General features: G+C 42.2%; 1 protein-coding gene across 3 annotated transcripts in view; it reads left to right on the top strand.

Moving 5' to 3' along the window:
- reln (reelin) overlaps positions 1-27921 on the top strand; it is a 104065-nt gene that overhangs the window by 74739 nt on the left and 1405 nt on the right. For 2 of the 3 annotated variants that reach the window (XM_046036450.1, XM_046036452.1), the window contains 46 exons: positions 914-1075; positions 1190-1318; positions 1818-2054; positions 2453-2645; positions 3455-3567; positions 5652-5789; positions 5964-6150; positions 6964-7169; positions 7325-7496; positions 7752-7958; positions 8089-8324; positions 8487-8644; positions 8730-8937; positions 9041-9117; positions 9639-9797; positions 9932-10126; positions 11427-11700; positions 11816-11956; positions 12075-12252; positions 12380-12464; positions 12568-12750; positions 12900-13068; positions 13210-13315; positions 13439-13665; positions 13841-14064; positions 15029-15179; positions 15305-15563; positions 15746-15995; positions 16526-16694; positions 16935-17075; positions 17384-17561; positions 18241-18434; positions 18539-18789; positions 18890-19044; positions 19139-19353; positions 19564-19741; positions 19881-20056; positions 20156-20262; positions 20406-20648; positions 20775-20950; positions 21042-21115; positions 21360-21521; positions 21680-21837; positions 22149-22374; positions 22544-22741; positions 23219-23317. In XM_046036450.1, coding sequence (XP_045892406.1) covers positions 914-1075; positions 1190-1318; positions 1818-2054; positions 2453-2645; positions 3455-3567; positions 5652-5789; positions 5964-6150; positions 6964-7169; positions 7325-7496; positions 7752-7958; positions 8089-8324; positions 8487-8644; positions 8730-8937; positions 9041-9117; positions 9639-9797; positions 9932-10126; positions 11427-11700; positions 11816-11956; positions 12075-12252; positions 12380-12464; positions 12568-12750; positions 12900-13068; positions 13210-13315; positions 13439-13665; positions 13841-14064; positions 15029-15179; positions 15305-15563; positions 15746-15995; positions 16526-16694; positions 16935-17075; positions 17384-17561; positions 18241-18434; positions 18539-18789; positions 18890-19044; positions 19139-19353; positions 19564-19741; positions 19881-20056; positions 20156-20262; positions 20406-20648; positions 20775-20950; positions 21042-21115; positions 21360-21521; positions 21680-21837; positions 22149-22374; positions 22544-22741; positions 23219-23317 — 8124 coding nt within the window. The remainder of the gene's footprint in view (positions 1-913; positions 1076-1189; positions 1319-1817; positions 2055-2452; positions 2646-3454; positions 3568-5651; positions 5790-5963; positions 6151-6963; positions 7170-7324; positions 7497-7751; positions 7959-8088; positions 8325-8486; positions 8645-8729; positions 8938-9040; positions 9118-9638; positions 9798-9931; positions 10127-11426; positions 11701-11815; positions 11957-12074; positions 12253-12379; positions 12465-12567; positions 12751-12899; positions 13069-13209; positions 13316-13438; positions 13666-13840; positions 14065-15028; positions 15180-15304; positions 15564-15745; positions 15996-16525; positions 16695-16934; positions 17076-17383; positions 17562-18240; positions 18435-18538; positions 18790-18889; positions 19045-19138; positions 19354-19563; positions 19742-19880; positions 20057-20155; positions 20263-20405; positions 20649-20774; positions 20951-21041; positions 21116-21359; positions 21522-21679; positions 21838-22148; positions 22375-22543; positions 22742-23218; positions 23318-27921) is intronic. The other variant, XM_046036449.1, reaches the window with a different exon arrangement.

Genomic DNA, 27921 nt, shown 5'->3' with positions numbered 1-27921 from the left:
TGTAAAACCGTGCCTTGTCTTCATTAGGTGTCTTTACTTATGATTTATACTGCAAATGTTCCTCCCAGTCAGCTATCTACTCTCCTCCTTTCTCCATCTCTCTTTCCCTCATACTCCTATGCTGGGAGATGGATTGTGATCATAGGGAGGACTACAGATCAGAGGAGAGATGAAAGGAGAAGATGAAAATGTGTGAGAGAAAGATAGAGAGGGAACGATGAAGTTAGATATGGCATCTGTGTTAGATTGATTATGCCTGTTGCGGCTCTCAGTGTGCCACCTGATGGCCATATTTAATTCCAGTTTCCTGGCTGATTGAGTGAACAGCTGCCTGAAAGAGGAAACTGCATCTCTATTGAAAGCACAACTCAGCCAAGGACAGAGTGAGCTGGGGGGCCGCAGAGTGACTAGAAACTTGAGACAGAATGAAAATTATAATAAATATTACATTAGTATAGATGATAATATGTCTACCAATGCATAGATGAACACATAAGAGGACAAAAATTCATGCTACATTAGAATCATACACAGATAACATGAACACATGGATATGAAGTCTGACTCCAACATACCCTCTCTCTTTTTACTCTTTCTTTCCTTCCACCTCCTCATCTAATTTTGTCCTCATTCATTTAATCATCTCATCCATCATCATGCCACCTCCCTCCCACCTCTCTGCTCTGCATGACTTTCTGTTTATCTACCCTTTTACCCCTCTCTCTCTCTCACCTGTTCTTCCTGAACACACTCTTGATCACCTTACTTTTTCTTCTACTCATTTATCAACCTGCCCTTATTTCTCTTTCTTTGTCTTTTTTTACACTTTGTATGCCCCAACTTCTACTGTAAAAAACAAAACAAAAAAAACCACTTTTAATTTCTCTCATAGTCTTGCTTTCATCCTCTGCAGGTACCTACAGTTCACGCTTCGCCTGGGCAGCCGTAGCACCCTGAGCTCATGTCCTGCCCCAGACCAGCCAGGAGAGGGTGTCCTGTTGCATTACTCCTCAGACAATGGCATCACCTGGACGCTGCTGCAGCACTACGCTTACCAAGGATTCCATGAGCCAAGGTACCTCTTATGTTTAGGGTGTGTGTGTGTGCCTGCCTGTATACGTGTGTGTTCTTATGATTCCATAGAGAAACTATAACTCCATTAACACACACATTTGCGCTCCTAATGGAGGTGCTGGAGGTTTAAGCCACTGGGAGCCATCGAGTCAGTCAGTGTCATCTATGTGTGTAATGAAGACAAAGTGGGCTGGGTTCCAGCTGTGCAGGCCAGGCTTCAGAGTTCTTCATCAGTTCTAGAAAGGTCAGCCAGTGAGTCACGGACAAGTTCTACACAGTTTCTGACCTGCAGGTGCAAGTGCAGGTTCCTATCCTATATGAAAGTTTATACAAATAAACATGATAAAGGAATCATTCTTGATAAAGAGAAACAAATATTTGTGGCTAGCATTAGAGTGGGCTCTAGGAAAACAAAGAGAGACATAAAAGGCAATAATCATAAATCTTGGTTATATTGACCATCTGTATTGCATCACTCTATTAAAGATTGTCACATTATTTACAAACAGCAGTTTGCAATTATGTGGGCTTTAGATCCAAGCCAGAGTTTGAGTCACAGTTCAGTCAGCTTGCATTATTTATTCCAGCTAAAATGTTGGCCAATATGGATACTATCCTTAAATATAGCTCATTATTCTTACATTTGTACTGTACTACGTGCACTACATTCGTCAAGCAAACTTTCCGTCAATTGTCAATAAAGTTCAGTTTAATGATATCTTTCATATCTTTCCCCAAACCAGGATTGTGTCAGTTGAACTCCCGTCTGGTGCTCGTAAGTTTGGCGTGCAGTTCCGCTGGTGGCAGCCATACCATTCAGGTCGTGGTCACGATGTGTGGGCCCTGGATGAAATCAGCATGACCTCTGTGCTGTTCAACACCATAAGTCTCGACTTCAGCAACGTGCTGGACGTCACCCAGAGTCTTGGTTTCTATCTTGGCCATGTCCAGCCCTACTGCCAGCATGACTGGACCCTCAGGTAGGAGGCTCGATGCTCTGGTAGACAAATTCCATATTGGTCAGAATTTGGTAATGACATTTAAATTATTTTGCCGTCCAATGGCTCCTAACATGATGAGTAGTTTGTTTGTCAACTTAGTTACTATTTACAGTAATTTGGATCTCCCTTTGTCCATTTAAAGTCACTATGTGTAGAATTGTGCTCTGGCACAAAGAGTCTATGTAATGAAAGCAACACATAGACTCCACCTGTTTTCACTTGGTTGTCTTATTCCTATAAACAAAAAACATATGTGATAAGGACAGTTGGAAAGATGCTACAATCACATAAATTCTACACATAGAGGCTTAAAGATTATGTACCACAGCATATGACATACAATATGATTTCCTCTCATCCTCCATGTTTTGCTCTAGTTTCTCTGGTGAACCAAGCCCTGGCTCCAGTATCCGTTATGTGGAAACACAGTCAATGCAGATCGGAGCCTCCTATAGTCTACAGTTCTCATTGGTCATGGGCTGTGGCCGCGAGCCCTCCCCTCACATTGACACTCAAGTCCGCCTGGAGTTCTCCACCAATCACGGCCTCACCTGGCACCTGGTCAAAGAGGTAAGGAGCGTGAAACGTGTGCAACTTTGTTCCCCAATGTTAAGTGATTGTTAACATCCGATCCCTTTTGTTTCCACAGCCTGGTCCACACCTTTGTTTATGACTAAAACTTGTAGAAGTCATCCTGGAGAGAGACAAGGAAAACATATCATTTATTCATGATCATGAATATTGATTCACTCATTACAGCCTCAGTAATAATGTGTAAATAATGAGAGTCTTTAAATGTGGCACTTTGTTTCAGATGAGAAATTATCGCAATTACTTTTTTATCATCCTACTATTAGCAAATACATGGCAATACTTGAATCAGCAAGCAGATAATCTTCCCATGATTCAACAAAGATTTTCTGTGATCACAACTGGTTCATAAATATTCATAAGGAACCAAAGTATCTGCCAAGAATTTTATTGCCTTTGGAACTGAATAGGGCATAATGAGTCCTCCATCAGTGAATTTCCTCTAATTCTCCCATGTGCATGAAAATGCAGTGATCTGGTAAGTGCAGAATGTAACTGAAAGTCCTGTACTGTTAATCCTTGCTTGTCTTTCAGTGTTCAAGGTCAGAGATACTGTAATCCTGCATTAGCCTTTTGTATGCATACACTGTGGGGCAAATGCAGCCTCAGGGTGTGTCCGCAGTATATCATGCTGTTTCTGAAGAATTTAGCTATAAAATAAAACCCACAATGAATGAAAAACTTAATTTTATGAATTCCAGGTAATCAACATTTAGCAATGCGTTTCCGCAAATGAAGTGTAAATTGAAAAGTGTATCGTAATGAAACCCCTCGCTTCTTTCACCTAGGCCTGTCTGCCTGGCATGCCAAGCTGCTCTGAGTTTACAGCTCCCAGTGTCTACCACCCATCAGAGTTCAAAGACTGGAGACGCATCACTCTGTCTTTGCCTCAGAAGACATGGTAAGTAATGCACATCTGTTCAATAGACATAGAATAAAAGATTCACAAAGTGCCCTCTATAGCTTGTTATCTGATCTTAGTTTCATGCAGTTTTTTTGCAGTTAACAAGCATAATGCACCTGAAATATAATCAGCTGTCTAACATAAAGCTGAGAAAGAGGACACTGGGAAGCTTCCACACCTATTACTGTTAATGCCGGCTTTCTGCACATATTGTATGTACGTAGACATGCACTTCCATTCACAGCTACAGACCTATGCACAAACTATTTCACATCCTTCACTCTGTTCAAAAAAGTCAAGCATGCTTTGTTCACAAGCATTTCAGCCCCTAATATTGCAACAACTCACACCATGGTATTAATTCATGGTAACAAGTACATTTCTTCCTGCATCCCTTTAAAACAAATTTAACACATACACACATATATATCCACACAAATATCCTACAAATAGTTAGTACATTTTTGGGGTCTTGGTTTGGCTTGTTTTTGTTTTTGTGCATATGGCACAACAAGAGATAACATCTTCCTCTATGTATTTTGAATAACATTTAAAAAAGTTACAAATTGCCCATTAACATCTATCTATAATCTAAAAGAAACCAAAAGCACTATTGCTCCAACGCAATTACAAAACTATGCACATTTGATATCCAACGAAGGTTAAAATCAAGGGCAACTGGACTTGGTTAAAGATACTGGAAGACGTTTCGTCCCTCATCCAAAGGACTTCTTCAGTTCTGACTGACTGGCAGGGAAACTCAGCTATTTAACCTCAGTGGGGTCGTTGGCCCGGGTCATCGATACCGCTGGTTCGTTAGTGTTCCTTGTTGCTGTGCACATTTGAGGGAATACAGAAAGGACCACACACTTTTTAATCAACTTAGTATGGTAAAATATCCGCAGCTTTAAACATGCTCATGCTGTGAAGAGAAGAACTGTTTTTAAACAGACACACTTGAGAGATACCAACACAAATGAGGTGCACACACTTTCTGTCTGGTTCACTTGTCTGGTTCCTGAAAATAATGTAAATATATAGTTCTCCCAAATATGGAATCTCAGTGGTATGGCAGGTTCGTCTAGCTCTGACTTCTCATTTGTGTTTGTGATACCAGTGATTCTAGCAAATCTGTGAGCTCAGATAATCTGGCTACCATGTATTAGCTAACAGTCAACAAATGACATTCTGCCAACTGAAAATTTAAAATTTTTGTCTCCTATGCTGTAAGACTGTAATAATATTGTATTAGGCCAATAAGACTGTAATTATTTAGTTTAAAGGGAGACTTGTGAACCAGTTATCCTATATTGAACAGTTCATGGGAAATACATGTGCTGTTACAGCCCCGACTCACACATATATCAACTAAAATAATCACATAAACCTTTCTCACTGAGCACTGTGACCTCCACCTCCATTTCATTTTACTCCCCAGCTCCTAAATAAATGTGTTCTAATCTCCTGCAGGGTATGATGAGAAGTCACGGGGTCATGGCAGTAAATGATAATAAAACAGCTGTGGCCAGCTCTGCATGATCAGGAGGTGGTCTGAGTTGATATGGGTCACCAAAGCAGCAGACCAAGAAACCCCCATGCCATATAATCCCCAATATACCTGACTATCTACGCTTCTACAACCATTTGTCATTGCTGAACATGCACTGAACAGCTTCCCCCGAAAGACGCTCACATGCACAAACATGTACACACACTGCATACACACCCACAAGCTGCCTTTAATAGAGATGATGTGATGATGATATTGCCCACTGTCTGACATTCTCACAAATAGGAACATACAGACATACACACATGTGATAAGGTTAATCGTCACCTGCCAGAACATTAAATCCACAAATCTCTATCCCCAGTAGAGAAGTAGATTAGTGAGTATAACATGATGATGTGGTTGGCATGCAAGCAATCATATATTACTTTACGAAATATACTTAAGCAGTCAGTTACAATATTGCAGTTTTTCTGTCATCTATGTACATTCATTCATTCACATTATGTTCAGCTTCTGTAGTGTATGTCTAATTTAACTGTATTTGTGTTTGCGTTCCTTCCATGTTCAGGTCTAGTGCCACACGGTTCCGTTGGATCCAGAATTACTATGGAGAGCAGGATGAGTGGGCCCTGGATGACATTTACATCGGCCAGCAGTGTCCTAACATGTGCCATGGACATGGTTGGTGTGACCATGGACACTGCAGGTCAGCTTTCACACACAGACTCACACACATTAAACTGCCTGAGATTGTTTTTTTAAATTACTTTTTCAGTATCATTCAAACATGGACACTCATAAACATGTTGCGAGACCCAAAGTAAAGCATAGTTGAACTCGGAGCAAAAACATGAAGTTCAGCCAGTGTCTTCTGTTGTAGGTGTGATGATGGTTTCTCTGGAACGGACTGCCAGCCCTCCTCCCCCCTCTCTTCCAGTGTACTCTCTGACTTTGAGTCCCAGGATGCACTGCTGGCCACATGGCAAGAGGTGATTGGTGGAGAGGTGGTAACCCCTGACATGGGCTGTGGGGTGGTCTCATCTGGTTCGTCCCTCTACTTCAGCAAGGTAAAACAAATATACAAATTGTCTTCTTCAAGTATGTCATGTTTGTTGTTGTTCGGGTATCCAACAATGTCAAAGTTATCAGATGAAAGTTTTGAAAGTTATGCCATTGGCAAAGGAACAAGGGATTATGTACTTGGCGCAGATCCAGGAACATTTGAAACAATTTCGTAACATTGCAAGAATGCAGCATTTTTCTTATTTTTAAACTACGGCACTTACTACTAAGAAAGAAATCAGGCACATGAATCCTAACACACACAATCCCTGTGTGTTTTGGTGCAAATCCAGATCGAGATTAAAAACTTAAAAAATCTTTGTTAAATGTGTGAAATAACTTGGGAAATTTAGAGGATTGTGCAAATTTGGCAGAGGTACATTGTGTAATATCTGATTACATTCTAGTTTTTACTGACAAAAACTGCTGCCCTTTTACCTCTGAATTACCTCTACCCTGAAAACACGTAGATTTTATTTAATCATACCATGGTTCTATAAAATACTTGAATCTAATTTGATGGAGGGAAATTTTGAGTCAACTGCATATCTCTGATGTATTGAAGAACCTCATCACTTTTCTAAGTTAGTGCACATTGCTGGAAATCTGCTTGTTGCAGCTTTTACCGGGAAACAGCCTCTCCTCTTTGTTGCAGTAACATTCATATCATATCTTTCCAAAGTATTCTGCAGAATTCACGCAAAATGTGGTATATCGTGATATTTATTGTTCTGGATATGAAATGACCTAAATCAGGATATAAGACTTCGGTCATATTTTACATAATATGTACAAATATGTTTGTGTGTTGTTGTCAGGCTGGGCTGAGGCAGCTGGTGAGCTGGGACCTGGACACTGAATGGGCAGAGTTTGTGCAGTTCTACCTGCGGGTCGGCGGAGACTGGGCGGAGTGTAACCAGGCAGACAGCAGGGAGGAAGGAGTGCTATTGCAGTACAGCAACGATGGAGGCATCAGCTGGGGCCTCATCGCTGAGATGTACTTCACTGACTTCACCAAGCCTCGGTGAGAAACCTGGGGATGAAGAAAGGGGGAAATTAATACTTTTTTCATCTTTACCCGTGCACAAGATCAGCTTTTACTGTTTTGTGAAGTCTGTATGGAAAAAATGATTGTATATTTTGGAAGAGAAATGTCAGTAACTAATCTTCTGTTCTCAGCTTTGTCCACTATGAGCTTCCTTTGGCCTCTAAGACACCCTCCACAAGGTTTCGTTGGTGGCAGCCTCTTCACTCAGGGGAGGGTTATGACCAGTGGGCAATTGATGATGTCATAATTTTGTCAGAGAGGGAGAAACACATCATCCCCATGGCCAATCCAACACTGCCACAGGTCAGGAATTAATTTTAAGAGTGTTTCCTTGTTATTTGTGCTCTGACCTTGTGCAGCAGCTTTGGCTTCATCTTGATATATTACTTCTGTTGTTGTAATGGAAAGTGTCAGCCAAACTGAGATAGAATAGCTATAAAATCTCGAATCTTTCCCGAAGTGTATCCATTTTTCTTATGAGAAGTACATTCTGCTGCAGACACTGGTACCTGTTACACAAAACACTACAATAAAAATGCCTGTCTTCTCTTTCCACAGAACTTTTATGAGAAGCCAGCATTCGACTACCCTCTGAACCAGATGAGTGTGTGGCTGATGCTGGGTAATGAAGGCATGGAAAGGGAAAGCAACAACAGTTTCTGTGCTCCAACGCCCTCTGCCATGGTGTTTGGGCGCTCCGATGGGGATAGGGTGGCCGTCACCAGGGACCTGGCCCTGCGCCCTGGCTACACTCTTCAGTTTAAGGTACCCACATGGAAATTGTAAAAACTAGAACAAAAAGACAGAAGGTGCCATTTTTAGAAACAGGCACACAATACTACTTAATCAGAATTAAATTGTTCTTTAATTTTCTGTCCATTGTTTCCCCTACCAGTTGAACATAGGCTGTGAGTCAGAGTTCAGCGCATCTGCCCCAGTCCTGCTGCAGTACTCCCATGATGCCGGTCGTACCTGGGCCCTGGTGAGAGAGGGCTGTTACCCAGGAACCCCAGGGGCAGGTGTCTGTGAGGGCAGTGGTCGTGAGCTTAGAGAGCCCACTGTCTACAACACCGGAGACTATGAACAGTGGACCAGGGTCACTGTGGTCATACCACGCAATGTTGCAGCCAGGTAGCTATGGTAACAGGCATGCAAGTGGATCTACTAAATTAGTAATAATTGTAATAGTGATTTTATAAAATTTCTTTAGACACAGAATATTTTAAGCAGCAGTGGACAGTGGCAAACTGGATCTCTCTCATTCCCTTATTCTTATTCACCTCATTTTTCCAGTAAAACCAGGTTCCGTTGGTTCCAGGAGAGCAGCATGTACAGAGATGCCCCACCTTTTTCCTTGGATGGGGTCTACATCTCTGAGCCCTGTCCAAACCACTGTGGGGGACATGGAGATTGCATCTCTGGAGTCTGCTTCTGTGATATGGGATACACAGGTACAATGACATATAGTGAAGGAAAAAGGATGAAACTGAAGGGGAAAAAGTATTGAAAAAATTGATTCCCTGTTTTTTTCCATAGTGGAGCAGGATAGTTGTGTCCCATCCGTAGCCAGTCCCCAAGAGCTGACTGAGGGTTTTGAGGGGAAGCTGAGTCCACTCTGGCAGAGCCTAAGTGGGGGACAAATTGGAGGCGGCTGTGGCATCATCGGTGAAGGCAAAGCTCTTTACTTCAGTAGCCCTGGGAGGAGAGAAGCACACACAGTGCCTCTAGACACCACCAACACACGGTAAGTGGAATTCAAACTAACCTGTAAGCTTTGAAGACCAAGTAAATCTTTGGCTGTTTGTTTAATGTGAAAACAAAATTTAGTTATCATTGTTCACAAACAGGTTGGTCCAATTCTACATCCGAATTGGCAGCAAGAGTTTGGGGCCCACTTGCACCAGGCCTCGCTCTCGCAATGAAGGTAATTATCACATACTGATTTGAGGCCCTCTGCTGCATTCATGTGGCTGTTTCTTAACATTGCACCCTGTAGAGAGCAGCTCCACATCAGATCTGATCAGTTCACCACTGGCTTGTCTCATCTGTGCCTTCTCACTCTGTCTCACTCTGTCTTTGATCAGCTTTGTGATCCATCTGTGTAGGTACAGATCTGGTCTTCATTGTTAGTGTGTTTTTTTTTTCCCCAATACAGAATCAAAGTCTAGTGTTGTCTGTTCTATTCTGTTCATCAATCAGCACATTGTGGATCTCTAGCCTGCAGCAGTGCTGAAGGCTCAGTCTGATCATTTCTGCAGCGTCAGATAAAACACTGCCAGCCTCCTAAACAGCTTGTCTGTAAAAATCAGGACTGTTATTAGATTATATTGCATTTTATTCTATTGTTTCTTTTTATTTCTTGCTAAATTTACTAACTTGTGTATCTATGAAAATGATTTCTCATTTAAAACTACTATCCAAACCTCTTTTTTTCTGTGCCTCTAGGCGTCATTGTCCAGTTCTCTACTAACAATGGTGTCCAGTGGCAGTTCCTGAGGGAGCTGGACTTTAGTTCCTTTCTGGAGCCTCAGGTGGTAACCATCGAGCTGCCACCTGCAGCCAAAACCCCCTACACAGTGTTTCGGTGGTGGCAGCCACAGCAAGGTTTGTACATAATTAGGTTCTGCAAGACTTCAGAAATGCACATAAGAATAATAAAACAACTCTATTACAGTATCTCTTTTATCACAGCTTTAATTTTGTTTTTCATTTTGACTTCTTTCTCTCCATCCTTGTAGGGAAACACTCTGCCCAGTGGGCTTTGGATGATGTCTTGATTGGTATGAACGACAGCTCCAGAACAGGCTTCCATGACAAGTTTGATGGCATGACCCCTCTGAGGCACAACTGGTACCGCATCCAGGGTGGGGAGGTGACTGTGGACTGTTTGTCTCTGGACACTGCACTTACCTTCAACTCTGAGGCCATTGACAGTGAGTCACACTAACACATTATAGTTCATAAGCACACACATTTAGAGATGAGGGCTTAAGACTACAGGGTTGTCAGTTGTAATTCATAGACTGGCTCAGAAAGTGTGCATGGAAAGTGAAGGAATAACTTGACGCTCCCTCAACAATCACTGTCAAGTGGCTCCTGAGTAAGACACTTAACACCCAACTGCTTCAATGAAGCTGCAGAGTTTGTTGTGAGCAATGAATACATGTAAACCAGGGTGTTACTGTAAAACAGCATGATGGAAAAAAATTTAAAAGATGAGACAATATTCATGCACCAGTATACCAATGAAACATGTTTTCACATACACACATACTCAACAAACTACAAAAATGTCTGTACAGTGACATCACGGTATTACTTATTACCCACACAACAGGCTGAAATTGAATCACCCATTTACTGTGGCGCCGTGGGTCCTGCATTATTAATGAGAACAAACCTGAATGAACATCCTGCTTGTTATTTATGCTTGCGTCAAGCTGTGAGCGGATTTACTCTGCGCAAATATTGCATTACAACTGGGGCCATTGATTAAGCTTGCTCAGCCAGAGCAATTTGGCAACACATCTATAAACATAAAGCTCTGTGTCCCTGTATGAAAACATAAAGCACTGCTTATCAGACTACTGGGCTGCTCTCGTATGCGCTGAAACATGCACACATTTCACACATAACTCAGCAGTACATATTATTTTCAAGGCTAACGTTGGAAATTAGATAATGTAAATAATAATGTTGATAATGTGTTTTTAAATTTTGTTAGTAGGATCTACTTATATATTACATATTTAATACACCTTGGAGTTTAGCCTATTTCATCAGGGAGGGCTGAACCAAAATATCCAGTTCCAAGTCGACACATACAAGCTAATTTTGAGCAGAAAAGGCAGTTTTCTACACACAATATGAATTTTGTTTAATAATAATAATTTACCAGCAAAGATCTATGTGATTATATATACAGTGAAAAAAATTAAGTTTATAGTTTAGTAGTCTTAAACTACTTCAGCTTTGTATGGCCAGTGGCAGCTCCGACAAACAAAAAGCAATACGTCACAAATTTAAGTTCACCCCTATTCTCAGAACTGTCACCTTGGTCATCCCACTGGAGTTTGCTGACATGTTTAACAGCTGAAACATGTCGATTTATTAACATGTGTCTTGTTAAGGCGAGGAAAATAATGTCAAACCACTGTAACCTGGTGCAGATACTAGAACTGGGTTATACTGAATACCAAAAAATACAATGTTGCTGTTCTATTGTGTCTGCAGAGAAGCCAAGATACGCAGAGAGTTGGGACTTTGAGGTATCAGGCTCATCATTCCTGCAATTTGAGCTGAGTATGGGCTGTAGTAAGTCCACTTCCTTTTCCCATGGTGTGCGACTGGAGTACTCTACAGACTGCGGCCATCACTGGTCTCTCATCACCCCAGAGTGTGTGCCCCCAGCCATTGGCTGCGCTGGTTATACTCAGAGTTCCATCTATACCTCAACCCAGTACAAACACTGGAGGAGGATTACTGTGTACCTGCCCAGTGCTGCTAAGTACGTGTTTTTAAACTTTTATGCCCAAAATTAGTAGACAGTATTACTATATTTCCTTAAAGTGCATAAACTCCTGAGGCTTTTTTTCTTTCTAACTTGCTGTTGAATCCCTCAGTTCCCCCAGAACGCGTTTCCGTTGGATTCAGACTCACTTCACTCCAGGGGCAGAAGGATGGGCTCTAGATAACGTGTTACTTGCACCTGGCTGCCCCTGGATGTGCTCTGGTCATGGTCTCTGTGACAACGGACGCTGTGTGTAAGTAAAAGTAAAAATCCAGAGCTGATGGATTTTAATCTTTAGTCATTTTTTACACTTATTTTCTGTTCACGCGTAAATACTACCTACTCTTACTTTTTCTCCCACTCTCACACAGGTGTGACAAGGGTTATGGAGGGGCACACTGTGTACCTTTGGCCCCCCTGCCATCTGTACTGAGAGAGGACTTTAATGAGAACCTGCAGCAGGAGACGTGGCCGGAGGTTTACGGAGCAGAGAGGGGAACTCTGAGTGGAGAGCCACTTAAATCTGGCACTGCCCTTATCTTCAAAGGGGTAGGGGTCCTACACACCATGAAGAGAACATCTAGAGCAATAAGAATACAGCTCAATCAGACAGACACAGTTTGATATCTTTAGATCAGTGTCTTTTCTTGACTAACCAACAATGTAATCTTTGCAGGATGGTCTGCGAATGATAGTGTCACAGGATCTGGACTGCACCAACACTCTCTACATCCAGTTCTCCTTCAAATTCATCACTAAAGGTGAATATAATTTTTATTCTTTTTGTTATAGCTGTATTTGTGATTAAAATATTGTTCTTTCTCAGGATGTTGTTGTAATAGTTTATCTTATGGGCTTTTATAGGTGTCCCAGAGCGTTCCCATTCAGTGCTGCTGCAGTACTCTGTGAATGGAGGAATCAGCTGGCTGATGTTGGATGAGTTTTACTTCCCAGCTTCCACTGACACTCTGTTCCTCCACCTGCCGCTGCCAGCAAGTGCTCAGACCAATGCCACCCGCTTTAGACTCTGGCAGCCATACAACAGCGGTGAGTGGACACATTTTGTGGTTGCACACAAAAATTCACATTCACATCTGTCCTCTCTTGTCTGGTGCTTTCCTACATTGACTTCTCTTCACGTGTCCTGAACTCAAAGAATCAATGTGTAATAATCTCCATAATATTATGCCATATAGGTAAGAAGGAAGAGGTTTGGGTAATAGATGATCTCATCATTGATGGCAGCTCCATACACAACCCACCGGTGGTGATAGACAGCTTTGAGGAAGGCCCCAATGAGTCCAACTGGCTGTTCTTTCCAGGGGGAAACACTGGCCTCTACTGCCCCTATCAGAAGACTGGACTGTAAGAGAAACATATAGTTTTGAATGTTGACAATGATGGTGTCTTGTCAGTGTTTCTGTTTTTATATTATATGTGAATTCAGTGGTGACACACACGTTTTTACCCTTGACTAATCTTTGCGTTTGTGTGTGATTGTTGCAGGGAAGAGGATGAGTCAGCTATGGTGTTTGTCTCCAGTGAGCTTGGAGAACACTCCATTACCACCAGGGACATTGACGTAAATGAGAACACTATCATCCAGTTTGAGGTACACCAAATAAGCCATAATGACTTCTTTTACAAAGCAAGAATTATAATACTTACTCATTCAAGACATAAATTATGGCTCGTCATCATCGCTGATGTTGTGTGTGTGTGTGTGTGTCTCCAGATTAATGTGGGCTGCACAGCTGAGAGCTCTTCCGCCCACCCAGTGCGTCTTGAGTTCTCACGGGACTTTGGTGCCACATGGCACCTTTTGGTGCCCCTGTGTGCCGGTGCACCCCAACCCTCCTCACTGTGCTCCACAGAGCTCCACCCTGCCAGTATCTATTTCCCTGGTACAACTCAGGGCTGGAGGAGAGAAGTCATTCACTTTGGCAAGCTTCGCCTCTGCGGGTAAGGACTGTATACATCCTGTACAGCAGATGCACAAAAGAAAACAAGGGGAAACTTTTGAGGAAACTTTTATCAAATATTTTAATATGCTTACGATAATTTACTTAAGATTATATCTGTTTATTTCTGTGTGTCTCTCTCACGCTATTCTCCTTGCGTTTTGTACTTCCTACAGGTCAGTGAGGTTCCGTTGGTATCAGGGTTTCTTTTCTACTGGCTCTGCTCCTCCAACATGGGCATTAGACAACATCTACATTGGCCCACAGTGTCAGGACATGTGTAATGGTCATGGTGCTTGTGTGGGTGGCACCCACTGTGTGTGTGACTCCGGCTACTCTGGACCTGACTGCTCTGTGCCTGACACCCCCAACCCTGACTTCCTCAAGGAGGACTTTGAAGGTACACCAACAAACAGATGTGCACTAATAGCCATCAGGAAGAAGTCGGTTTGTTGAAAATGAATGTGTGTGATGGGCATACTGTTTTTTTTTATTAGTCAGAGTTATCACAAAACCAAATCTGTGGTGATATTGTTCTGATCATGGTGTCACTGCATGTTTACAAGAGCTTTCAGTTAACTTATTTTGTCATATTTTTTAGAATGAAATGTGATGCATGCCGCTGAACTTTCAGGCTAAAAAATTTGTTTTTGATATTTTACTATTTAACTAAAATGCTTTTTATGGCTTTACTATAATTGGAATTTCAGGCTTACCTTATTTTATATTTGAGATTGATTCTTCAATCTTCAATTAATTCAGATATATTTAATTGGATTTTTATTAGTGCTCAGTGAATAATGGTCCTATTTGGACTTTTTTTTTTAGGATTGGTTGTGTTTATGGTTTTGTTGCTTCCTATTAGGGCTGGGCCAATAAATGGCCAAAAATGTTGTCACGATAAAAACATTTTATGCCATTCAATATAGATAATTATAACAATAAATGTCAAATCATTATTTCTTTCAAGTTTAAAGTCAGATTTTTGCTCCTGATTGAAAATTGAAGAAACCAGATGGTTAATTGTGTGGTTAAACAATTCTTTATGGTCAGAACGTGACAAATACTTGATGCCAAACAGTGGATCACTTCACAAATCTGAGGTAGAACAGTCAAAACTATTTTTGATAAAAATCTTTTTTCAGTCCATTTTCCTCAACAAAATAAATATGTTAATAGAAAAATTAAATGCTAATTCATTCAGGATTCAAATTAATTAAATGAAATATTTAGCCTAATGATGATATATTGAACATTTGTTATATTGTTATTGAGGAAAATTATATTGCGATAATTATCACTATTGGTTTATTGCCCAGCCCTACTTCCTATATGTGTGTTTGTGTACGTACTTGTGTCTCTAGGAGGAGCTGTGGATGCTGAGCATTTCAGACTACTGAGCGGTGGTAAACCATCTAGGAAGTGTGGTATCATGTCGAGCGGGAACCACCTGTTCTTCAGCGAGGACGGCCTGCGCATGTTGGTCACCAATGACATGGACCTGTCGAATGCGAGGTAAAGCTACAGAAACAAACAAATAAAAGCCCTTACAAACTTTACAAATATACACCATCACAAATGTTTTGTAGTTGAATGTACAGTACTCTGTGAAAATCTCATGTGTTAATGGCTGTACTCAGGTTTGTTCAGTTCTTCCTGCGTCTTGGCTGTGGTAAGGCGGCTCCAGACCCTCGCTCCCAGCCAGTTTTGCTGCAGTTCTCTGTGGACGGAGGTCTTACCTGGGGCCTCCTCCAGGAATTTCTCTTTAGCAACAACAGTAATCAGGCTCGCCTGGTGGCCCTGGAGATCCCGCTGCGCGCCCGCACGACTTCTACTCGCCTCCGCTGGTGGCAACCCTCTGAGAACGGACACTTTTACAGCCCATGGGTCATTGACCAGGTACAGTAAGTGAGGATCCATCCAACAATACATCCTTCTATATGTATTTTTGGTATTGAAACATCATGGCTGTTATCCATCCAAAAAATTTTTTTTAATTCCACTGACTTATCATATGTGAATTTTCACGTTCTCTGCCTTAACTATACAAATGTAATTGCAATTTATCTTGTATTTCCTAGGTGGTAGTAGGTGGCAGTGCCAGTGGCTGGGGACCCTTGGAAGATGATTTCTCCTCTATTGATGGGCGTTCATGGCTCCTCCACCCTGGAGGAACCCGAATGCCTGTTTGCGGCTCTGATGGGCCTGCTTTTGCGTTCATAGAAAAGTCCAACACTCGCTATGCTGTTACCACTGACATCAGTTTGGGTCAAGACGCCTTCATCCAGTTTGACTTTTCTGCATCCTGCTCTGTCACAAACTCCTGCTACTGTAAGCAACACGGAGCGTGAAGAAGCCGTGACTGGTCCTCATTAGAAACTAACTATTATTTTCATTATCTGCTAGTTATCTTCTCGATTAATTGTCTATGAAATGTCAGAAAATAGTGAAATATCCTGTTAAAATTTCCAACAGCTTAAAGTGATCTATGCCAATAGGTTGTTTTATTCAACCAAGAGTCCAAAACTCCAAACATGTTCAGTTACTGTTCTATATGACAAAGAAAAGCATCAAATATGTTGCTAATCAACCAATCAATCTTTGCAACTTTAAAAAGATATTAATGTCTGCATGTAAACATGATGTTATAGAACACCAGGGAAGTGGTCTGTGAGCATTATTGAGTTCTAACATCTGTGAATTCATTTGAATATCTCCGAGTTGTTTCTCACAGAAACAACCAACTTTAGTGAAATACGGTTAAAAGAATTCCTGCTAAGCTTTTTTATATGGGAAGTTGTTAATGCAGTTTCATGAATATACATATTGTTGACAATTGGGGTTTTCTTCTTTCTCTGCAGCCGTAGAGTTGGAGTATTCTCTGGATCTGGGTCTGACCTGGCAACCTGTGGTCAGAGACTGTCTGCCTACAAGCCCTGACTGTACTTCCTACACCCTGCAGAGGCTGCTGGTTTCTGACACTTACAACAAGTGGGGCCGTGTTACTCTGCCTATCCCATCATATGCTAGGTCAGCCCTGAATTTTACTAAGACACATGGGCAACATGCCCTGATTTAGCTGTGATGCTACTCTTAATTTTCTAAAAAATAAAGTTCATAAGTGGCCAAGGTCACATAGTTAGACTACAATACAATCTGATACAAATAATATAGTGCCATATCAGGATTACAGTTTAATTCCTTGCTATATGAATTATTTCCACTTAACTTTAATTGTAAAATGTGTGTGTGATTTTAATATGTATTTAGGTCTCCAGCCACAAGGTTCCGCTGGTTCCAGCAGGCTCCCTTTGACAAGCAGCAGACTTGGGCTCTGGATAACCTCTACATTGGAGATGGCTGCCCAGATATGTGCTCTGGACACGGACGCTGCGAACAGAGCTCCTGTGTGTAAGTAACAGCAGACTCATGCATGCACCCACCAAGGTTTTTACTGTAAATGTCAGGAATGTCAGCTCCTAGTAATGAGCTATACTGTGTAAAAGTCAAATGTAAAGTTTTAATTCAAAATTCCTTATTTTATTAAGCTTTGTATAACTTTATATGTAATGTTGATTTGTAATTTTATTTGTATGCATACAGAATGTTGTATATGGAATATTGTTTGGGGCTAATGTCCAAACTTTACTGGATACAGTATGTTTTTTTAACTCACTATAATGTGATTTTTTTGTATCTGACTCCACAATCCTCTCCAGGTGTGACCCAGAGTGGGGTGGAGAGTACTGTGATGAGCCTGTTGTTCCTCTGCCCTCCCAGCTGAAGGACAGCTTCAGTCGAGCTCCCTCGCTCAACCACTGGCACATACTCACTGGTGGGAAACTCAGCACGGTGTGTGGAGCTGTGGCCTCTGGAGCTGCTCTGCACTTCAGTGGGGTAAATGGACATCTACCCTCTTCACATGAACATGAGCTGTGCATTAAGCCGCCTTCCAATCATGCTAGGTTCGGGATTTGAAAGAACAAACTTCTGCAGTAAATACAACAAAAGCACTGATGTGAGCTGATTTAATGGGGCAAACAGATGATACAGAGATAGGTAGGTAGATAGATAGATATCTAACAGTATCTGAAAGATGCTGCTTCAAGTATTAGTCTGCTGAATAAAAGACCACAAAGTAAGTAGCTGTCAGCCGTTATGTACAGCCTAAATTTTCTCGAGACATTTAGGGCAGAGTTGTAAATGGATTCCTATTGACAGGCTGATCTTGGATGAACACACTGCCAAAGAAACCTTTTATGAGCAGCTGTTTAGCTCTAGCATTAAGCTGTATCAAGATAAATTACCACTCAAACTTTATCCAATAGATGTTATTACTAAGTCAGTTTTATTATTTTGGTTATGTTCAAGTAATGTTCTCTGTAATAAAAAATAACACTTCAGATCATGTTTGAGATGTTTGGATTTGTTTTTAGAAGGACAAAACAGTTAAATAGAGAATACTGTAAATAGTGAAATAGAAGAGAGATATCCATCCCTCATAATAAAGACTATTTATCTATCTGTCTATACTGGCTGAGCCCCTGACCACATTTCTCTATGTTTCTGTGCACAGAGTTGCAGCCGTCAGCTGGTGACAGTGGACCTGAACCTGACCAATGCTGAGTTTATCCAGTTCTACTTCATGTATGGCTGCATGATCCCACCAAGCAACCGTAACCAGGGTGTTCTTTTGGAGTACAGTTTGAATGGAGGAATTAACTGGCACCTCCTTACAGAGATCTTCTATGATCTGTACACCAAGCCTGGGTGAGTTTTCTCACCATTAACACATGGTAATAACTACTTGTGCACAACTGAGTAAAGTATGAAGCGGGATATCTGCGACTTTCTATGTTTTTGTCTGTGTTCAGGTTTGTGAATGTGCTGCTGCCCCCTGCTGCCCGTCAGGAAGGCGTGCGTGTGCGCTGGTGGCAGCCACAACATGAGGGAGCAGACCACAGTGATTGGGCTCTGGATAACGTCCTCATTGCAGGCTCAGATTCACGAGCACAGATATCTGACACATTTGGAGGGGTTGCACTGCCAAACCATGAGAGAACTCCTGCTGATGGGACCTCAGGAAGGATAGGGCAAGTGAGCGAGCAGGAGGAAACACCCATAGGTATTTTTTAAATCAATGTCTCAATTAAACAATCTACAGTAATTTCTCAAACATAGCCGAAGTATCTAATTTTGTCTTTCTTTCTTTCTTTCTTCCTAAGTGAGCGATCATTGGTTGTTCTCAGAGGACTGCTCAGTGCAGCGTTTCTGCAGCTCTCCTGATGGAGTAATGGTGTGTGGCAATGCTGATGGGAGAGAGGTGTATGCTGTCACACATGATATTATTCCTGACAAAGGCTGGGTCATGCAGTTCAAGGTACCAAATGTTACTAAAATGACAAAAACACAATATAAAGATTCATTTGTGTTGTGTGATGTTGCTATGATGCTAATATGATCTGTTGATTTAGATTGCAGCAGGCTGCAGTGTGCCAGAGCGTCATGCAGACCGGCAAGTTCATGTTCAGTATTCAGTGGACTTTGGAGTGACCTGGAAGTACCTGGTTCCACAGTGCCTGCCTGCTGACCCCCGCTGTGGAGGTCAGGTCTCCCAGCCATCAGTCTTCTTCTCCGCTGAAGGCTGGAAGAGGGCAGTCTATCCCCTGCCTGACAGCCTGGCTAACATGTGAGTCATCCTGCCTCATATCTACCTCCACATGCTTTTGACAAAACATACACTACTGCTTCATATTTAATTGTACCATTGTGGCATGCATAGCCTAAATTATTGATAGATCAAATCATCGTCATCATATTAATTATTAAAACCATTGTCATATAAATCATGAAAATGGTATGCATGTTGTTTGAATAACCTATCTTGTGTTTCTCTCAGTGCGGTGCGGTTCCGGTTTTACCAGCAGCACTCAGACATTCAGTGGGGTGTGGAGAACTTTTACATCGGGCCAGCGTGTGACGGCCACTGTGGGGGACATGGAGATTGTCTGGATCAGCGCTGTCTCTGTGACCCAGGATTCACTGGACCAAACTGCTATGCCAGCAGTGCTTTAAAGGTAGAGTCTGGCTCTCACTCAGTCAAAAAGAAAATTCTAGCATTAAAAACAGATTCAAAAAGAATAAGACAAGTAGAATAATAATAATTTTTGTCTGAGATGGTCTGTGATTCAGATATGTGTGTCTTTTTTTCTGTAGGCATCTCTGAAGGAGCGTTTTGACTGGGAGGGCTCTGCAGGCCCTCAGTGGCAGGTACTGGAGGGCGGTAGACCCTGTACAGATTGTGGTGTGTTGGTAGAGGGGACAGCCCTGTACTTTGGAGGGGCTGATGCCAGACAGGCTGTCACTTCTGATCTGGACCTCCGTGGAGCAAAGTTAGTACTCAACTTTTGTTAACCACAGCAGGAGGTTTCCTGTTATCTTTAAATATCGAGCTACTGTAAGTGCATTTTGAACTGTGTCATTGTGGATAGGTTTGTGGAGTACTGGGCCAGGATTGGAAGTGAAGATAACATGACTATGTGCCACCGTCCAACTTGTCGCAAAGAGGGAGTGCTGCTGGACTACTCTACTGATGGAGGTGCACTTGAACATTAGGACATACAGTGCATATTTATATTTTTTCATTTTCATCATCATCACTTTATGATTTCTTCTATCCCTGATTATCTCCCTTCTTTTTTTTACTTTTATCTCCTCATTCTGTCCATATCGGTACCTCAGGTGTGTCCTGGACACTGCTGCATGAGATGGACTATCTGAAGTATGTGTCAGTGAGGAGAGATTATATCGTTCTCCCAGAGGGAGCTCTGACCAATGCTACTCGTCTGCGCTGGTGGCAACCATTTACCATTTCCTCTGGCCTCGCCACCCCCAGCCTTGAGAGAGCACAGTGGGCCATAGACAACATCTTGGTGGGGGGGTCAGACATCAACCCATCTACTCTGCTTGACACCTTTGATGATGGTGAGTTTGTTTGTGTTGATGTAATTGGAGCCTGACTACTCACCTGTCATGACAAATGACTTCATGTTCTAGAAATCACTCTGACTCTTCCTCATCTTTTCATTTTATGCCTTTGCCTTTTACCAGAGGGTGTTTCCCATGAGGAGAGCTGGAGTTTCTACCCAAATGCTGTGCGCACTGCTGGCTTCTGTGGAAACCCCTCATTCCACCTGTACTGGCCAAACAAGAACCAAGACAGCACACACAACATCCTGGCCACTCGGGAACTCATAGTACAACCTGGATATATTCTACAGTTTAAGGTACAGTCGCAAACCAGCATATTATAAGCTACCCTTTGTCTTTTCCATGGAGACTTTAGTCCCTTACTGTATGTCTCTCTTATTGATGTAGATTGTTGTTGGTTGTGAGGCAGACACCTGTGAAGACCACCATTCTGTTCTGCTGCAGTACAGGAAGGATGCAAGGTAAAAAAGACAAGGCCCTGATAAAGAAAAACATGTTCCCACAGTTATAAAATGACTGTTTGAATTGTACAATACCTTGCATTAACTGACAGTCAAAATCAATGTTAAATGTCAGGTTAATAGCCTGAATCACTTAAACCAATAACCTGACTTTTCACTTGCCATTTATCATTTAAACAGTATTTGAAATTATTGTTTTATTTTTTTGCATGGACAGTTTTCAGCTCTCACTCTCTCCTATTAGGTCTGACTCGTGGCAGCTGGTACAGTCAGAGTGCCTCCCCTCATCAGTCAACAACGTGGGCTGTTCTCCCTTCCAGTTCCACGAGTCCACAATCTATAGTCCAGTCAACAGCTCAACGTGGACCAGGGTCACTGTACAGCTTCCTGACCACGTTTCCTCAGGGTAGGAGCACAGAAAGATTTTATTTCCGGGCTTAGAAGAGGGACATATCATGACTTCACACTGGTGCATTTGTGGTCTATATTCATATACCAGCAGAAGTTATCTCTGTTGCCAGTTGAAGCAGTGTAAGCCTTTTGTGATTTGCTGTATATTTCCAGAGCAACCCAATTCCGCTGGATTCAAAAGGAGGGGACAGGAGAGCGGCAGAGCTGGGGAGTGGACCATGTTTACATCGGCGAGGCCTGCCCAGGGCTCTGCAGTGGCCACGGCTACTGTACAAGTGGAGTTGTCTGCATCTGTGATGAGGGACACCATGGTGGGCCACAAACAGCATATTACATTCAAACTGCTAGAGACACACACAGTTATTTCTCATCTGTATTGTTCAAGTAGACTTTCTTTATGAAGTAAAACGATGTAAGTGAACAAAGCAAAAAACTGCTTTTCTCAAGAAAGGCCTTAAGCACCATTTTCCAATACAGTTGTTGAAAACATGGTATTGGCCTGTGTATCCTGTCATTTTACAGACAATGTTAACCCACCATCAACTGGTCTGCATTCTGCATTCAGTGCATCTTTAATTTATTAATTTTATCACATCCCCTCTGCTTCCTTTCACCTCAACAGGGGACGACTGCTCCCTCTCCAGCAGTGACCTGCCCAGCTCCATCAAGGACAACTTTGAGTCAGGCAGTGTGTCTCAGGAGAGTTGGCAGTTGATCCAGGGTGGTGGAGTGGGCAGCGGCTGTGGGCAGTTGTCGCCGCATGCACACGGAGACTCGCTCTACTTTAATGGCTGTAAGATGAGGCAGGCAGTTACCAAACCGCTGGACCTCACTAGAGCCAGGTACAGGTACTACCAAAACATACTGTACATAAACTAATTATGTAAACGTACACCTATCTACCTACCTTATAGCTAAGACAGACTGTTTTCTCCACATTATTGTGTGTATTATCAGCCTTTATTATTTCCTTTCTCTAAGCTTCTCGCTTTTTCTTCCTTCTCTATCTCCCAACAGTAAGATCATGTTTGTGCTGCAGATTGGCAGCGTGGCACAGACAGACAGCTGTAACATAGCTCTGGATCAGGCTGACACAGTTGACCGGGCCGTGCTCTTGCAATACAGTGTCAACAATGGAGTCAGCTGGCACGTAATCGCTCAGCACCAGCCCAAAGACTTCATAAAGGCTCAGAGAGTCTCCTACAACATTCCACTGTGAGTGAGAAACTCAGTTTGAACCATATCATTTTCGAATAAGTCACAATTTATAAAGGCTTTATAAGATGTACCCAATGGCTTAATTAATGTTTATTAATCTTTTACTAAATTTTATGGATGTTAGCAAGTCATTGATAAAAGTTCATGGAATTGTCACTTTTCTGTTATAGAAAGAGTTAGCTAAAAAGACAAAACAAGTGTCTTAAGGTAGGACAACTAAAGAGATTTTTCACAATCTGGGAACCCAAACGTTGTTCTTAATAATGCTTTTTAACTGATCTATAAATGTGTGAGTGATTTATTAATCATTAATAAAGCCATCAGTTACAACTTTTTACACCCTTTATAAAGGTGCCTTATTAGAAAGAGTTAGTTTAAACCTGTGTGGTAAACTTCATTAGGCTGGTTTGAAGCTACTGTAACCATTGGCATACTTGTTGACCCTCACTGCAATGTTTCCCATGGTCTCTCCAGAGAGGCGAGGGTTAAAGGGGTGATGCTGCGATGGTGGCAGCCACGTCACGACGGTGTAGGACATGACCAATGGGCGTTGGACCATGTGGAAGTAGTTCTGTGAGTACCCAATTCCCAGCCGGCCCACGGCCCCCCAGACTGGCCCCCAAAAGAGCCCCGATCTGCCCCTGTCTCTACCTCTGCCTCAGCCTGACCCACAGAAACGGTCACCTCTACTCCACACAAACACAGGGATACAGTATACAAATATATACATATACTATAGTAACATATACACGTGTGCTGCTTACCACATAGAACCAAACCTCTCAGCAGCTATTTCAAATGCTCACCACAACTTCTGGTGTCAGGCAAGCAGAGTAGGAAAATGTGGGATTATTTTCCTATCTTTATTCAAGACCGTGGTCTACCTATTTGAGAGCATGACTTTTTGATTTCACATTCAGATTTTGTGACGCTTTCCCTCAAAACCCTTCCCTCAGACTCAAACAGCTCCTGCTTATGCTTAGATTTGCTCTGCTTCTGCTCAAACTGCCCTCCAGCTTTTTGTGCAGTTACCCTGTCAAAATCCCCCAACCAATAGAATGCCAGGTGTAGTGTTGACCAACATAAGGATCCCTGCTTTCTTATAGCTCCCGTATGAGGATGTATTCTTGTGCCGCAAATATGACTTTATCAGTGCAATTTGAAGGAAGTAATAGCACCATTAAAATAAAAAACTTACTGGCGGTCTTTGATTTTGCAGTGAGTCACGAAAGGGACATTGTTTTCTCCTCTTGCACCCTGATGGGAGGTTGGTGAGCTAAATGGCTTCTATTTTACACTATGTAGCTATTATAGTAAAAAGTACAGTCACTGCTATGTGTAATAACTGTCCTTTTATTCCAAAAGTTGTAAAGAAAGCAAGGAAGCATATAATGAATCTGTAGAGAGTGGGGGTGGATGAACAAGAAATCTGTGCAAGCAACAACATATCTGAGTTTAAGCTGACAGTTTAAGCAGAAACAGAGCAAACTAAATGCAACCAGGGGCTGTATGAGTTTGAAGTAAGGATTTTGAAGGAAAGCGTTGCAAAATCTGAACATGTAATCAGTCATGCTTTCAAAATGAAAGACTCTTGGATAAATATAGGAAAATAACCCAATAGAAAAATGGCTGCAGTGTGCTTTACTGTTGTTTGTGTATGGCTGTTCTGTGTACGACAGTCCAACTCCAGCTGTCAGATCATCATATTTTCAGTGTCTTGTGGAACCCATTCATCTCCCAGATAAACAACTGTATTTTTCCACTGAAATGTCTAAAAAGTCTTAAAATGTGTTAAACCACATTATAATTAAAACCTTAAATGGTCGGAGATTAGTCACATTACACAATTGAAGCCGTAAATTTCAACGTTCTTTCATTCTGTTTTTGCACCGAAGGACTCATTAGATGTAAAGCACCCATTCATATAGCCATTCATAATTTACAGTATCCACTCACTTACAGTTAGCCCATTATAAGGCATGACAAAGAGCACTGAACAAAGATCATACTGAATACATTACAGGAGCTGTGAAGCCACATCTGTGACAGTGTGTCTTTGTCCGATTGTGAAGTCAACATTGTCAGACGGGCCCATAATCTGACTGGTCTTTTTTTTGTTTTCATTTTAACATTCATTTCATGTGCAGAAATGTTCCTGTATTTCATTCTACCAGGAATAAAAAAAATCTTTCAAAATCTTAAATTTGATTTGATGGAACTTGCATACACCCTGCACTGATTCACTGATTGTTTCTCTCTTCCTTTCTTCCCCTTTTAACATTTATATTGCATTTTAGTATGTAACCAGCATCATTAAATATTTTTGCGGAAGCCAATGCCAGTTTCCAATGAATAATGGCAAAGTTGGAGCTCTGCAGGGCACTGAAGATATCATGAACATGGTCTATACTCTTAGCATATTCTTAACATGGCAATATCATAAAGCATTTTGAATGCATTTTCTGCATGTTGCTGTGGGTATCAGAGCAATGATCCCTCTTATGTAGGTGCTGATTGATCATTCAGATGTGTACCCAATGCATTTCAAATGCTGCATACAACAGTCAAGTATGGCACTCTGATATTTCATGTACAGTCGATACAAAGCTGCACATACACACAAACACACACTCATGCCTAACCTGAGCTGTCCCTGGTCTAAGTGGTCGTGACCTGTCCCACCCCCTCCCTTGCACTCCCACGGTTTTCAACAGTGTCTCCTGAAAAGGGTGTGATCCTCACACTTTGCTCTGTTGTTTATTTCTCTCTGTTTCGCCACTCCTCCACTCCTTCACACATTCTTCCTCTCACTCCTACACCTGCTCAACCTTATCCTTTGCTCCACATGCCTTTCCTCCCTGTTGCTTAATGTGTTTGATCATGTGGTCATGCTCACTCCTCTGCTTGTGCCGCATTGTATCCTACCTTACTTCTTCCTCCTCCTCCTCCTCCTCCTCCTCCTCTCCTTCCTCAATACTTGCTCTTTACCTTTTTCTCTTCCCATTCTGGCAAACAACGGATGGATGACTTCTGGATATCTTGCTCTCTGCCTTCACCTCTACCTGTGGTTGTCTCTTACTTTCCCTTCATGTTACATTTCTCTGCTTTCTCCTTACTAAATCTCTACCAACTACTCTTCTGCTCCCCATTCTTCTTTTATAATCTTTATTCATTCTCTCTGTCTTTTCCACTCTATCATTTCTTCCTGCTTGAACCTCTTACTATCTTTATGCCTCTCCTCTCTCCTCCCTTCTCCCCGCTTTGGGCCCCTGCCTCCCCAGACCGGGGCTCCTACCCCCCCAGACCTTTCTGCGAGACAGCAGTTCCCTTCTCCTGCTTCTCCCCTCTCGCGCTCTAACCTCTGCTCTCTTCTGTATTCTGCTCCCTCTGGCATGGCTGTAGTGTCAGGTAAGTCCTCCGCCTCTTCCTGAATGCAGCCCTCTCCCTCATCCTCCTCCCGACCCTTTCTTTTCCCTGAGACACTGTGCACACCCTCCCTCAGTTTCACTGACACACCCAGCCTTCCTCATCATCGCCACAGTCATATTCATGTCCTCGCCATAACTCAAGCCCCAGGCAGGTCAACAAGCAGGCCAGCCGCTCAGTGTCCAGGTGGAGACTGACAGATCTTAAGAGACAGCTCTCACAACACAACACACTATTCACAACAACAACACAGTGGAGGGGAAAACACAGCAGTAAAATCCTAAGTGGTGGCAATTTTTTAATTTTACAATTTTGAAATGACATGCATCCTCTAGAAGGGTTCAACACAATATCACCATATAAAAACATCTTTCTGTTACATGGCTTTGATTTTGAATTTGCAGTTCACACAATTCTTGAGGCATTTTTAATGTAATAATCTGCATATATAGATGTCAATGGTAATGTGTTTGTGTGTATGTGTGATGTAATCCATCACTATACCTATATATGTTTGTATTGTTCTTGCTACTGAGTCTACTGCAAGCTGTTGTATTGTTATTGACTGCAATTTATAAGCTAGGATGCACAATTCACTGATCCTACATGAAAAAGATGACTGCTTGTGGGTTCAGCATTTATTTCGTTCAAGCCCAAGCATCAAAAGTCTTTTTTTAAACTCTTATACCAATATCAGTTGCAATGCAGGGCATTTCGCATCATTAATTTCAAGTAAAGGCCCCTTTGGCGAGAGAGTTTTCATCTGACTAACCTCCTCCATCCAGCTCCATGCATGGCTTTAAAGATCGACTGTTGCAACAGCTCTCCATCCCTTTTTCACTCATGGCTGTCTGTCTGTCTGTCTCTGGACAACAACATCATGACTCTGAGCCAGGAGCCACCCTCCTCACTACCTTCTGGTTTCTGGCCAGGAATCAGAAAAACGAGTGTGAACACACACTCTCAAACACATGCAGTTTACCAGCCATCCCTCCCATCCACCTTCACACTTCACTATCAACCATCACACACACACACGCACACACACACGCACCATCCCCTACCCTCTCCCACCCCTCCTGATCCCCCACCCCGCTTCGCAGAGGCCCCTGCCTGCCCTGGCTGCACTCCTGGCTCACTGGCAACGCCCTGCTGGATGGAAGAGGCAATGAACAGGCTAAGCAAGAGCGATCTTCCGCAGCTTTTCTCTGTGTCTCTTAGTTTCAAAACCACCCCTTCTCCGCTCACAACCCTGCACTTTTATGATTTTGGTTTAGTTCTTTTTCTTTACTCCCAGTGATGGCTGTTGACTCTGACCTCAAACACTCAGTGTCAGAGTTTCCCTCTAGTATCTGTGGTAGTATGTTTGTAGACTCTGTGTCCCATGTCTTGTTCTGTGACATTTGGTCTTGAATACATGTAGCTAGTTATACCATACCATGTTCACCGTCTAGCTGCCTCTCATTTGTCCAGAACGTAAAACAAATCCAGTTGCGTAGGGTAGTGCCACCCATTCTCCAAGCCATGCGACCCATACAACTGTTGAGTGTTTGAGGTTATGGCTGAAACATTAATAAAAACGGCAGCATGAAACTAAATGTGAGTGAGTACGAAAGCTGTATTTGACCATTTTTGTGTTTGCGTGCATGGGTGAGAGTGTGTGCATGGGAATGGATGTTTTGTTTCCTTTACTCGCTTACTAATGTTCACACTCCTCCTCTTTCCCTCCCTCTTTCACTGTGTTTGTATTC

This window comes from Micropterus dolomieu, linkage group LG22 (genome assembly GCF_021292245.1).
Source record: "Micropterus dolomieu isolate WLL.071019.BEF.003 ecotype Adirondacks linkage group LG22, ASM2129224v1, whole genome shotgun sequence".
NCBI lineage: Eukaryota > Metazoa > Chordata > Actinopteri > Centrarchiformes > Centrarchidae > Micropterus > Micropterus dolomieu.
This window is presented reverse-complemented; position numbering and strand designations above follow the sequence as displayed.